General features: G+C 35.7%; 1 protein-coding gene across 13 annotated transcripts in view; it reads left to right on the top strand.

The window, feature by feature from the left end:
- The window catches only part of PTPRK (protein tyrosine phosphatase receptor type K), a 559,129-nt gene that overhangs the window by 269,308 nt on the left and 277,454 nt on the right, over positions 1 to 12,367 (top strand). For all 13 annotated transcript variants that reach the window (XM_009451976.4, XM_063813453.1, XM_054686295.1 and 10 more), the window contains exons 4-5: positions 8,438 to 8,519; positions 10,894 to 11,009. In XM_009451976.4, coding sequence (XP_009450251.2) covers positions 8,438 to 8,519; positions 10,894 to 11,009 — 198 coding nt within the window. The remainder of the gene's footprint in view (positions 1 to 8,437; positions 8,520 to 10,893; positions 11,010 to 12,367) is intronic.

Genomic DNA, 12,367 nt, shown 5'->3' with positions numbered 1-12,367 from the left:
AGGCCTTTTCACACTTTAGACTCTTAGAAGTGGACTATTACATGAGTCAATAGGCAAACCAGCCTGTCTTGCAGGGGTCTGACGAAGAGAAGCTCCTTTTCTCTAATATTTGCTGCTGATTCTTAGTTGAGAAACCACAATTCCAAATTGACAGTGTCTATGAGAGGAGCTACAGTGAGTGACAGTAACTGCTAGTTGTACGTTGCACTTTTGGTATCACCTGTCAGTTATGTGTGTCTTCATCTTTATGTATGGATGAAAATAGAATATGCACATTTGAAAAGTAACTAGATTCTAGAATTTTAAGTTTTCATGTAGATACTGGACTTACTCTGTAGAAAATCTTCTGGGGCCTATCAGCAGAAATTTATGCCTTATAGCATTATTTAGCTGTTCAGGGGAGGTTTATGTTTTCATGATTTCTAATATAGCTTGGGAAAATTATCTAGAACTTTCTCAAACAAGTGTCATTGTATTATTTCAACACAATTTTGTGAGTTTAGCAAAAATGAGCTAAATATCTATTCCCATATTTCCCTTTTAGGTAAAACAGTTAATCCACTGATACTGCATTGTTGTTTTCTGTGACATACTGGGACTCTTTGAGCCCTGACTGTCAACAGGATTCATGTGGTTCAATGATGTTGTGAGGAACATGACAAGCCATTGCCCTCAGTGAGTTTATATTTTACTAGAGGAGATAAACATCAAATGTTTACTTAGAGTTAATTATGTAATTATAATCATTATCTGTTCATGGCTATAGCCTACAGACACTTTTTCCCAAATATTCTCTAAAAGAGAAGATATTAATTCCCAAGTAACTTAGGTCAATGGGTGGTGTATTAGTTCATTTTCACGCTGCTGATAAAGACATACTTGAGACTGGGAAGAAAAATAGGTTTGATAGATTCACAGTTACATGTAGCTAAAGGCCTCATAATCATGGTGGAAGGTGAAAGGCACTTCTTATGTGCCTTGGCAAGAGAGAATGAGAATCAAGCGAAAACGGAAACCTCAGATCTCCTGAAAACCATCAGATCTCGTGAGACTTATTCACTACCATGAGAACAGGATGGGGGAAACTGCCTTCATGATTCAGTTACCTCTCACTGGGTCCCTTCCACAACATGTGGGAATTACAGGAGCTACAATGCAAGATGAGATTTGGGTGGGGGCGCAGCCAAACCATATCATGTGGGAAATGTCTTTGCACCTTCGAGTTTTTTTTTCTTTCAACCACGTCATCATCCTTATTATTACCTTCCACTGGACCTGAAATCATTTTGTTCTACTCATGATGAACTTGGGTACCAGCATAATTTAGAGTTGCTCTCTCCACTTTCAAGGCTCATCGTCTTCCTGACGACATCAGTATATGTGTGGAAAGCGCCTGGATAGTTTTTTCACCTCACCACTTCCAAAGGTCACACCTCTGTTTACTACTCTGGTTACATGGATGTTGTAATATCTCACAACTGTTCTAACTTTATGCATATGTATCATACTTCCCAAGTATAAACCTATCTTCTTCTACTATACTCATTTTGCTTAGATCATCCAGTAACTTCATGGAGAGCTCCAATCCATCAAACCATCTGTCTTTAGCTAGTTCATCAACTTGCTTATCATCAAATGAAATCAAAATTTGATTTCATTGTGATAACTTTTGTTATACAATTGCTGTTTCCATAAACTCTTTACTGACTTTTATTCTATCCACTTTTTCTGGGCTTAAATTAAAAAAAAAATACTTTTTTTTTTTTAAATCACACCACATGATAGATTTTGATCACTAGAAATTCAGGGTTATCAATTTCAATTGGGTCCAAATATAACTGGAAATTCTACTACTATATTTTTCTGTTCAGTTATCTTTGTTCTTCTACTCTGTATTTCAACTCCTTTCAATTTTCTCCAGACTTCAACCACTCCTTCTTTTCACCAGCCTATTACTTATAGCTGAGAAAATTGTAGCCATATAATGGAAACTTCTTTGGCTACCAGTCCTAGAAATTACATTTTTATGCATCTTCTCATTTCCTCTTACTATAAAAAAAGGCAGAGAGAGCCTGTCTTACAGCCTGTGATTTGGATTTTATCCTGTTTCACACTAACAGTTATCACTTCTTTCATGTGTATACACAAATACTCGCTACCAAATTGAATTATCCTCAATATCTAAACAAGTTTAAGTGTTTCTTACCTTAAAAGTAATAAGAAAAATTTTTTAAAAATTGAATCTTTCCTTGATCCCATATCTTTTTCTATCCTTAGTCAAATTTTTCTTTATCCATTCAGACAAACTTCCTATAAAGCATTCTTAACCTTGGTGTCTCTGTGCCTTCACTGTGTTCTTCATTGTCCAATATGGTTTCCACTTCCATTCTTCATACAGACCGCTCTTTCTTTGGGCACTTCTGATCTCAATGGCACAAATAAGGGGCATTTCCAATAACCATTTTATGTAGTATTTGGCCAGTATTGGGTTCCTGACATCTCTTCTCCTTTAGATACTCTTTTATTAATAAGCTTTTGTGATGCCATGTACTTCCATTTTCCTTTTGTAGTTCTATATACTTAAATATATTTTTTTCATTTCCCTCTGTCCTCATTGTAGCCTCATCTTCCTCAATCTTATCAGAGTTGAAAGTATAGGGCAAAGAGAGTGAAAGACTGAGGACACATCTTGTGGAACTACAATGTTTAAGGTTCACATGGTAGAATTCAATTTTATGTGATGATATTTTATATATATGCACATCTATGTAATGTGTATATACACACACATATATAGTCTTGTTATCATTCGTTGAATGTCTACTTTGTGATAGACAGTATTTGAGCTTTAAGGACACAAAGTTAACTACAGTTCCTAAATTGGAGGTCACACCTTGTCATAACAGATAAAGATACATGTGCTTTACTGGTACTCACAGGGTTGGATCTGCAGTGTTATTCTATCTTTGTGTGTGTTACAGATGCCTATTTTATTCGTTACTGAAATTTGGGCATAAATATTTAGAAATAGGTTTTGATTTGGGCACATTTGTTCTTTGAAGGCAGATGTGTGATTTATTCCGAACGTTAGCAAAATTTAATGTTTAAATATTAAAATAAAAAACATGAATTTAAGGAGGTTTATAGGAATAAAATACTAGTTTATTCATGTTTTTCCAAACTGGGATTGGGGGGTTAGGTTTTTAGTGGAGGGAGAAGGGAATGGAAGAAATATAATTTTAGTACATATGTCTTTTATGGCTATTTTCTGCTCATAAAAGTGGTGCCACTTAACATAGCATGCTTACTGTGTGGCAGGAGATGTGCTAAACGTTTTATGTGCATTATCTCATTTAATCTTCCCTATAAACTTTCCTTTATAGAAGAAGAAATTGAAGTTTTCATTTTACATAAGTTAAAGTTACAGTTAAAGGGTATGAACTAGGCCAGGTGTGGTGGCTCATGCCTGTAATCCCAGCAGTTTGGGAGGCTGAGGCAGGCAGATCACTTGAGGCTAGGAGTTCGAGACCAGCCTAGCCAACATGTTAAAACCCCGTCTCTACAAAAATACAAAAATTAGCCAGGCGTGGTGGCATGTGCCTATAATTCCAACTACTGGGGAGGCTGAAGCACGAGAATTGTTTGAACCTGGGAGGCAGAGGTTAGGGAGAGCCCAGATCATGCCACTGCACTCCAGCCTGTGTGACAGACCACGAATCTGTCTCATTAAAAAAAAGAAAAAGAATATGAGTTAAATATATATCTGACTTTGGAGCCTGGGCTCTTAACACTATGATATATTGAAAGAATATTAAGGGGAAATTTTTTTCAGATTTTTCTAGTATCTGTAATATCTTGTATTACATATTGCATATATTAATTAATCATTTCACATATACCATTCAGTCTTCACAAGAAACCCGTGATGTACAGAAAGGCAGTATTGTCAAGATGAGACTACAGAGACCCGAGTTAAATATTAATAACTTGCTTGGGTTACACGTGATAGTAGATCCCAGGCTTCCAGACACCCAGTTCAGCTTTCCATTATAGGAGACACTTCCTGTGGATTCATTCAGTTTGCTAGAGGAAAAAGTTGTCCTTGTTCTCTAGGGTTTCCCATCTCCCCCAAGTTTAATTCAACTTTATTTCACTTATTTAGTTAATAATCCAGGACTGTTGCTGGAGTAGCAAAAATTTGATTAGAATCATCACCTTCAGTGTTTCAGGTAATGGAGTGGAGTAAAAATGGCTTAGAAAGCAGAGCCTGTTCATTCTGCTCCCAGGCTGGCCTCCTGGAAGGTTTAAAGTTGACATCTGGTATGGCTTTCATTGCTCTCTTCTTCTGGGAAGCCTGGTTGACTGCTTGACATCAAGCATTAGATCTGACCTGAGCATTAGCCCAAGCACGCTTTGCGTAATTAAGCTATTGAGATTTGTTTCCCCTGACAGGACAGAAGAGCCCTACAAGGTGAGGGCTCTGTTGAAGTGATAAAGCTGATTAGATCTTTAGCAGTAAAGGAATCTGATCTTAGAAATTTCTTCTAGCTCTCGTTAATGAGGCAAAGACAACATTTAGCAGGGAAAATGAGGTCACTAAAAAGAGGAACCTTTTTTTTTTTTTAAATAAAGAACCAATTATTTTGCCTCCTTTTAAATCAAGGCCTCAATTTATTGTCCTGAGTAAAGCTCAATTTGAATGAACACATATGAAACTTTTTCTCAGGGGTGTAGTAATCTTGTTTAAAGTACAAGAAGTTAAACAACTCAAGAAAGTGAAGCTAAGATAGACCTAGAAGTTAAAATAATTTAATGAATACTGACAACAAAACTGAAATAACCAACAATGTTGTGTATTTATTCATTAGAATGTCATTGTTTTCAAAAAATGATTTTTAAAAACTTTTTTTCTGTAACTTCTCTTTCCTTAAACCACAAACAAGCAAATAAAACTTATTTTCCTAGGATACATTTATACAGACTTCAGGTATTACACTGTTGACAATCCCACCTTTTAGTTTAGATAGCACCTTTCTATATGCTGCTATTTAATCCTTAGAAAACTTTTTTTGAAAGCTGTATTATATTCATATTATGCAGTTAAGACTTAGCTCTAAAAGTTTCAAATCTCAAATTTATGTGAATCCTCAAGAATTTGTAAACAGGAGGGCTTGGAGTATAATACAGGTTTTTTTCACCCCTGAGAAAGTGGTCTGTACCAGAGTTGTCTCAAGTTATACATTATTTAAAGTTTTTTATACTATTTTCTATTTCTTGCTAAGCCCTTGTTCCAGTATTTACAAAATGACATGGGAATTATGTCCCCACCAAATACATTTATGTGAAATGTAAATCATATGCACACACATATTGCACACCCGCCTGTGTTCATAGATGGCCACCCTTCCATCATGAAGCATTCTGCTTACCACAAAGACCCCATCCTCCATCTCACTTTCAGCTTATTCCAGTAAAATCAGTTGTCACAAAGGGTAAACTTGGAGTAGAAAAGAAGTAATGCAGGTAGTTTATGATTGGGACAGATGGAAGGGACATGAGCCATCCATTCCAGCGGCTTACCTTATCTCATTGTTATTGACTTTGAGGTGGTTGTAGTGTGAGAATGGAAGGGGTTTAATGGAACCATGCTGCTATCTTGTCAATATGTCTAGTCAGTGTGCTAGTTAAAATGAAATTCATTTTTTAAATTTAAAATTTACTTAACATTTTAGACTTTTAAAGGAAATTTAAACTCTAAAGTCTACTTAAATGAAATACTCTGTGTCTTCTTCTTTTTCTTGAGAGGCAATGTAGTAAAGTTTTCAAAAGCAACCTAGAGGCAGGATGACTCAGGCCATTCCCGGCTTCACCACTTGTTAGCTTTTATGCCTTGGTTCAATTACTTTTCTTTAAAATGAGCATGAAAATAATACCTACCTCGTATGATTGTAATGAGGATTAAATCAGTTTATGTGTGTGTATGTGCGTGACTGTAGCTTGGGACAGTCTACTTTATATAGTAAGTGCTTGACAAATGTAACTTATTATCAGCCCAGTCAATCAAACTTCTCCTCCTCCACCAGAGTAAAAATGTCCTGGCAGAGTTTACCAAATACCTAAGAGCTAACCCCAAGTGATGCTTATTAGTTTCAGTTTCTCTTGACCTCTTTCTTATGTTAGATATTATTTGCTTTTACCTATGTCTTTTTGGAAAAGTCAGCCTCCCAAATTTTCAAGTTGTTGTTCTATTTCTGCAGAACTGCACCAAGCTTTCACGGTTTTCACCTCCTCCTACTAGAGGTTTTCACCTCCTCCTACTAGAGGTTTTCAGTCTGTACTAAGCTAGAACCATAGCCTGATCTCAGAATTGGCAGATACTCCCATGGGAAAGAATAAAATGGCTGGAGATTAATAGATAACATCAGAGACGCTCTCACCTTCTAAAATGTGTGTGCGTCTAGATGCCACTGTTTACACACGTATCTGAAATCTTTAAATTATTGTTATTGTAATATGCCTGGCCTTTCCTAATCCTTTTATTAGGAGTGTTGACCTGCTTGAAACCTCCTGGTACCACCCTTTCTTTCTTAACCATTCGATGTTGGCTTTATATCCGCTGGTGGCCTTTTCAGTCTTGACCTTTCATTTCCAGTAGTTTTCTTCTCTTATTTATCTTCTTATGCCATCTTACTCACCAATCACTTTAACTTTCAAATTAGTTGCTTATTCCATTCCATGGAGTTATCTGATATCCTTCGTCAGATAACTTCAAAATTTATACCTTTATTTTACCATGATAATCTTCTCTTCCAAATCTATCTATCTAGTTATTACTTAAGCATTTTCCCCTGTGTGTTATCATAGGCAAATCAAATTTGAAATGTTCAAAACATACTTCATTATTTTCTCCCTCAATTTGTTTCCTTTTCTGTATCACTAGTCCTGAGAAGGAATCCTGACAGCATCATTCACCTAGTAGTCTAAGCCAGAAATCATTGAGTTGTCCTATATTTCACAACTGAGTCAGTAAGTTCTACCTACTCTGCTTCTTTAGTATTATTTTTATCTTTCCTTTTTCTTCTCATCTCACCATTCCCACTACTTCTAGCATATTGACTTATTTTTTCTCTCCGTATCATCTTTCACTTTATAGCCAAATATGTTTCTATTAGACCAATTTGATTATATTCTATTCTTACTTTAAACATCAACTTTCATTACATTTTTTAAAATGCTTTGCAAATACTCCAAAATAATGTATGTATCCCCATGTATAAAGGAATCAAATACAACATTGAAGTGCTGAATGCTAAATCTGTTTTCTCTTGAAAGTCACAGCACACATTATTATTGTTATTTTTTTTTAGAGTCAGGGTCTTGCTCTGTCGCTCAGGCTGGAGTGCGGTGGTGTCATCCTACCTCACTGCAGCCTTGAACTCCTGGGTTCAAGCAATTCTCCCACCTTAGTCTCTTAGTCTGTGAAGTAGCTGATACTATAGGCATGTGTCACCACACCCAGCTAATCTTTTTCTTTTCTTTTCTTTTCTTTTTTTTTAAGCGACAGGCTCTCACTGTGTTCCCCAGGCTGGTCTTGAACTTCTGGGCTCAAGTGCTCCTCCTGCCTCAGCCTCCCAAAGTGTTAGGATTATAGGTGTGAGTTACCTCACCCAGCCACAGCACACATTAAAAGAAAGGCCATATCAAGCTTTGCTATTGACTATAACTACAAAACTGTAAAATGAACTTATATTTAAATCTAGAAACTTTTTTTTTCTTAACATTCTTGGATATAAAACTATTGAGTGCTGTACTCCTGACCTCACCCTCATGGTATTTAAGGCCCTCCATGCCTATGTCTCTAATCTCATCTCTTCCCTTTTGAGCCTTTGTAGCCATAGAGATTATATTTATTTAGTTTTCCAAACATGCCATCCCAATCTTTTTCATTGTGTTTGTTCCTTTGGCCTGGAACATCAATAATCTATTGGTTGACACTCATCCTTGAAAATTCAGCTGCTTAAAACTCAGATTATCTTACTAATGTGTTCAGTGGTTCACATACTGCTTGGCACATAGTAGGTGCTCCACGTATGTTAAGTAAACAACAAAAATGGAAAAAATCAATATGCGAAAGTTTACCTTTAAAGAGATTTTCTATGTCTGCCTATATATTGCCTATTCAGGATATATAACAATACTTGGTAATAACTGCTTAAAAAATTTAAGCTGCTTAACCTCTGTAACGTAATTTTTCTTCAAATTTTGTATTTTGATTTGTTTACCTGTACAAGAGTTAGGAAATTACTTACAAGGTTAAATTTTTAATTCTTACTGAACAAAAATTAGATTTACTTTTGCATATATTTAGCTATTCCCCTCCACTGTAGAAATTCCTTGAAAACTATTGTTGTAAATATTTTCTGTTTCTTTTTGACAGGTAATATTTGAAGCTGAAGTCTCAGGAGGGAGAAGTGGTTATATTGCCATTGATGACATCCAAGTACTGAGTTATCCTTGTGGTAGGTTGTGATTAAGAATTGTATTTTTCTATGTCCTTTCCACACTTGCCTTATATTGGCAGTGACTATTGATTGTTTATCACTTGGTTTTTGCTGTCTCTCTTGTTATTGTTAGTCCTAGCCTTCTATTGAGTTTTAAAAGGAAACTGATATATTTCTAGAGTTTTTGAATCAAATATTTTTCAAACTTGTAACTAATTGTATACCTATTAGGAGATTCTTTTAAATTATTTCATTACTGAGAACAAAATATACATGCAAAGGCAGCTGTTAGTAGGACTTGTTCATTTTTTTGGCATCATTAAATTGTCTAGAAAAACAGAGAAGAATAGCAAATCAGAGTTCAACAGAAAGGAAAATATAAAGAAGCCTCATGAAGTTATTTGATCTGAGTTGAGGGCTGGGGTGAAATGAAGAGAAATAATTAGTTCACCTTATTCCAAATTTAGGACTACTTTTTTTCTCCTCTGTCATAATAAATGTCTGGCTAACTCATGAGGTCAGGAGTTTGAGACCAGTCTGGCCAAAATGGTGAAACCCTATCTCTACTTACAAAAAAAAAAAAAAAAAAAAAAAAAAAAAATTAGCCAGGCGTGGTGGTGCACACCTGTAATCCCAGCTACTCAGGAGGCTGAGGCAGGACAATCACTTGAACCTGGGAGGTGGAGGTTGCACTGAGCTGAGATTGCACCACTGCACTCCAGCCTGGGCAACGACAGCAAGACTCCATCTCAAAAAAAAAAAAAAAAGAAAGCAAACAAAACAAGAAACTCGGTTTATTAATACACAGTTTTGTTATGCCCTTAGAGGCACATTGATTGGTTTTCAGATGGTGTACCTAAATTTGTGTTTACATCACAGTCATGAAAAACAATTACTGCATGCATTCAGTAGAGCCAGGCAAAAAACAGCTGGCATAAATTCAGACTTTGCCTGTATTTCCCAAAAGCAGCATTTTATAGGGCCCGTGAATTCTGGGTTATCTGTTCAGCAATCCTCCCTGAGAAGCATCTCTAACACATTGTAAGCAGCAGGCTGGGGCCTCTTGTGAGGGCCAAGACCTGTGCTCCTGCTGAGTGGTTGTCAAACTCTAGTGTGCTTCAGAATCACCTACAGCTGTGGTAAATCACAGATTGCTTGGCTCTTCCCCTGGTTCTGATTGAATAGGTCTGGGGTGGGGCCTGACAATTTGCATTTCTGATTCCAGTGCAGCTGATGTTGCTGGTCTAGAGTTCGTAAATTGAGAACTGCTGCTTTAGCTTATGTTCTAACTCAAGAATTCCTTATTTTAAATATCTTCCTGAGAGGTAAGGCACTAGAGAAAGATGTAGCCAGTAAGGGTCAGATTATATATACCACGTGGTGGTTGGTAAATTCTAAGAAAAGAGAGAACAAAATCATCTCATTTAAAGTTCAAGCTGCCTTACTAAGTTCTTTCAATCTGTAGTTTAAGAGAGCTGTGTTTTTATCTACTGTTTATTTTTCACTTCTTGAATGATAGGTGTTAAGGAAAGGCTTTCATAAGTACATAGAAAATGGTGGATTGAGCACAACAGCAGTTTTAGGGTGATATGGCCCTCCAAGAACTTTTCTTTTTACTCATGAGCCTTAGCTTTTGCTGTTCATATAAATTTCCTTTCAATGGGAAACATGGATGAGGCTTCAGTTTTAAAAGGTAGTTTCAGAGGATACTTGTCAGTCATAAATCTTACTTATATTTTGACTGCAGTCATTATTTTTGTTAGTCTAATATGGGTATTTATTTTGGATTACTATACTATGGTTATAATGGAATAGAAAAAAAGTTTACCAGTTTAGCTGGTGTTCTTTTTCTAAGAAGCAAAAATATTCCCTTGTTCTTTGAAGTGCTATAGAGGGTTATAACTATTGATGTTTTTTTTAAAAAAAGATCTAACTGCTTAAAATGTAGCCTAATAAGTTCAATGGCCGTGTCACTGCCAGTAGTTTAGAAATCATTATGTTTTCATTATATCTTTATATTAGGCTCTGATTTCATGTCAATTTAATCTCTTTTGGTTGCTTTGACTTGTAAGTTTGTAACTGTTTTATTATCACCCATATACAACATGCTATGGCAGCAGTTCAGCAGCAATTGTTGAGTGCTCACTCTGTAGAGAACAATACTCCAGCAATTATGGAACAGTAAGTAATAGAGCTATTGAGAAAAAGAGAACTATGAGAGTCACAGAGGAAATGGTGTCTTCCGGCACAAAAAAGCCCCTCAGTTTTCTTCTTTCTGATGTTAGTCTTGGCCAAAGGTAAAAACACTAATGATAACATTCAGCTGGAGAAAAGTAACATGGCATATTTTCTTCATGTGAAAACAAATACATTTTTTTTCCTTCCTTCACAGATAAATCTCCTCATTTCCTCCGTCTAGGGGATGTAGAGGTGAATGCAGGGCAAAACGCTACATTTCAGTGCATTGCCACAGGGAGAGATGCTGTGCATAACAAGTTATGGCTCCAGGTAAGGCCAAGTTGGCAGCTGAGCTAAAGAGTATACTTTATGTTTTAAAAACATTGCAACAGGACTGTTTGTTGTCTCATCCTTTTGAGTGTGTGTGTGTGTGCGTGTGCACGCGCATGTAGTGGGACAGGCTGTCTGCGTGAGTTTAATTACAGATTCATGTTAGAGATTTCCTTTTCTGAAATAAAACACATGGGCAAATAATTAATAAGTATTTTTGTTAGGATCTGGTGAAACACAATAATTCTCTCTGTTATATTCAAACTGCAAAAAATTCTGTAGATCCATTTGAAATATGAATAAGAATGATATTTTTTCTTATTTAATAATATTTTTAAAACTGAATTTACAAGAGTTAAGTAGGAGCTGTCATACTCTGATAAATTCTTTAAAGTATTTTAAGAAACCCTTGGGAATATTTCAGGAAGTATGAATTGGAAGAGAGCCAATTAAATTTTTGAGTTTGAGGGTTAATCACAGATCTGAGGTGAAGACATTTGCCTTTCACATATTAATTCCTTAATACATTTGTATTTAATTATGATTTAACATACATGTTGGGGAACTGTAAATGGTGCATATAAACAGATTTAAAAGAATCTGAGATAAAACTATAGACTAAGAAATCTGCCTTGCCTTCAGAGAATTTATAGAAAGTCTATCTGTCAGTGCTAGGGTGCTGGGGGCTGGGAGGAGCTGAGAGCAGCTCTAAAGCCAGGAAGCTGGACCTAAAACAGATGGCTATTGAGCGAAATATTTGAAGCTAGATGATGTGTAAGTAATAATATTCTCTGAGCACCTCTATTATTATTTTTTAGGTTCTCTGCATCAGAATGAGGAAAGAGATTTAATAAGTTGTAAATTTTAAATTCAGGAGAATGCCAATAGAGACCAAAAAAAAAAAAAAAAAAAAAAACAAGATGAGTTTAATTTCTTCAACATAGGCATCATGATTTTTTTTTTACTACATCCTTTAGATAGGTGAAAGTAGTGTTGGGGATAACTATTAGTTTGCAGGTGGTTGTAATAAAGGTTATAATAAATGAATATTGAAATAATACCTTGTATAATGACTGATATGCTGGGTGTTATATTTGTGTTATTTCATCAAGTTCTTCCAGCATTCCAATTGGAGGTTACAACAGGTGTACTTCATATTAATCTAATTATTACTACTTTTATAGCTTGTTTGATTTTCAAGTGTCGGGATACCATATTTTGTGTCCAAATATGAAAAGGAAATGAGGGTCCCTTTTTTCTGTGATTATGGTAATTTCTCCTACAGAGATTGAAAAATAGGATAATTTTTCCTGGAAAGCATGTTGTATAATGTGCAACCTGTTTTATCAAATAAATGT

This window comes from Pan troglodytes, chromosome 5 (genome assembly GCF_028858775.2).
Source record: "Pan troglodytes isolate AG18354 chromosome 5, NHGRI_mPanTro3-v2.0_pri, whole genome shotgun sequence".
Classification (NCBI taxonomy): domain Eukaryota; kingdom Metazoa; phylum Chordata; class Mammalia; order Primates; family Hominidae; genus Pan; species Pan troglodytes.
The sequence above is the reverse complement of the archived record's forward strand: the minus strand, read 5'-3'. Positions and strand labels throughout refer to the sequence as shown.